Genomic DNA, 1817 nt, shown 5'->3' on the forward strand with positions numbered 1-1817 from the left:
CGCGTGGGTGCGTGAGGAGACGGGCAAGGCAGCCCGGTGCACCCCTCCCCTGGGCCTCTAGCAAGGCGGCCTCAGGCGCTGGATGTGGTCCAAGTTCTGCCCTAAGCCCTTCCCGCGCATTTGGGCGCCAGTGGTGAGCCAGATGGATGCTGTGGCCTTAGGTTCGGGCAGGTGTAGGGCCGCTTGCCCCAGATGTTACTGCGGTGGGTGAGCTGGGAAGCTCTTTCCGCCCTCGGGGCACAGGTAGTGGCTGAATCTTGGGGCAGCCAAGGGAGGCTTTAGGGGCCTTGGCTTGCTTGGGGAGCCCACTCACCTCCCCTTACCCTGGGGGATCGTCCTGGGTGCTCTCGGGGCCTTGCTGCCTCCCCCGGGAGCTCTGGTGTCCGGCACCGCTGTGGAACTGGGCCGGGCATTTGTCCGGAGGCCCCTCCTGGGCAGGAGCCTCCTTAGGGGCTCTGTCTTCAGCCCCTTCTCGTGGAGGGCTCTCCTCGTCATTCTCACTCCCGAATCCTGTAAGGAGAAAAGAAGAATCTGGGTACTGTTTCCTCTTCTCATCTCACTGACTTTCCACAAACTTGCCCCGTTTATGACTTCCAAATGGGGCAAGTTGGTGGAAAGTCTTTTGCAAGCGATTAAGTTGTGTATTTTTGACAGCAGGCAGAGGGTGAGGCAGGACCTTGTAGGAAACCTGTAAGACCTCAGTTTCTGATATTAGACAGTCCTGGGTTTGAATCCCAATTCCAACCATTACCTGTAGTGTAATCTTGGGCAAGCTAGATAACCGTAATGGCAGCCTCAGATGATTCTGTCAGTGTGGTTGGTACATCCACAGGCCATCAGGGATATGTTAAATTGGAAAATCAATATAAAACTTTACCTTTAAGAAAATTTTTGGCCAGACGCAGTGGCTCACACCTGTAATCCCAGCACTTTGGGAGGCCGAGGCGTGTGGGTCGCCTGAGGTCAAGAGTTCAAGACCAGCCTGACCAACATAGTGAAACCCCGTCTCTACTAAAAATATAAAAATTAGCTGGGTGCGGTGATGGGCGCCTGTAGTCCCGGCTACTCAGGAGGCTGATACAGAAGAATTTCTTGAACCCAGTAGGCAGAGGTTGCAGTGAGCCAAGATCATGCCACTGCACTCCAGCCTGGGCAACAGAGTGAGACTCTGTCTGAAGAAAAAAAAGAAAAACGTTTTTTAGCAGAGTACGATGGTTTAGCCTGTAATCCCAGCACTTTGGGAGGGAGGTCAAACAAAGCGGGATGATTGGGTTCAGGACCAGCCTGGGGCCAGGCATGCTGGCTCACGCCTGTAATCCCAGCACTTTGGGAGGCCAAGGTGGGCGGATCACTTGAGGTCAGGGGTTCGAGACCAGCCTGGCCAACATGGTGAAACCCTATCTCTACTAAAAATACAAAAATTAGCTGGGCATGGTGGTGCGGCACCTGTAATCCCAGCTACTTGGGATGCTGAGGCATGAGAATCGCTTGAGCCTGGGAGGCGGAGGTTGCAGAGAGCCAAGATCGCATCACTGCACTCCAGCCTGGGTGACAGAGCAAGAGTCTGTCTCAAAAACAAAACAAACAAACAAAACGAAAAAGCCTAGCCTGGGCAACATAGCGAGATTCCATCTTTACAAAATATTAAAAAATTAGCCCAGTATGATGGCATGTGCCTGTAGTCCCGGCTGCTGGGGGTGGGTGGCAAGGTGAGAGGATCACTTCAGCCTGAGAGGTCTGAGCTGCGGAGACCTTACGATCACGCTGCTGCACTCCAGCCTGGGCAACAAAATGAGACCCTGTCCTTTTTTTTTTTT

The 1817-nt window shown here is 53.6% G+C and overlaps 1 protein-coding gene across 1 annotated transcript in view; it reads right to left on the bottom strand.

The window, feature by feature from the left end:
* Positions 1 to 309: 309 nt before the first annotated feature.
* BCL7C (B-cell CLL/lymphoma 7C) overlaps positions 310 to 1817 on the bottom strand; it is a 71785-nt gene continuing 70277 nt past the window's right edge. The window contains exon 6 of the mRNA XM_011982494.1: positions 310 to 510. Within this exon, the coding sequence (XP_011837884.1) occupies positions 310 to 510 (201 nt within the window). The remainder of the gene's footprint in view (positions 511 to 1817) is intronic.

The sequence above is a fragment of the Mandrillus leucophaeus genome, unplaced genomic scaffold, assembly GCF_000951045.1.
Source record: "Mandrillus leucophaeus isolate KB7577 unplaced genomic scaffold, Mleu.le_1.0 Scaffold24, whole genome shotgun sequence".
Classification (NCBI taxonomy): Eukaryota; Metazoa; Chordata; class Mammalia; order Primates; family Cercopithecidae; genus Mandrillus; species Mandrillus leucophaeus.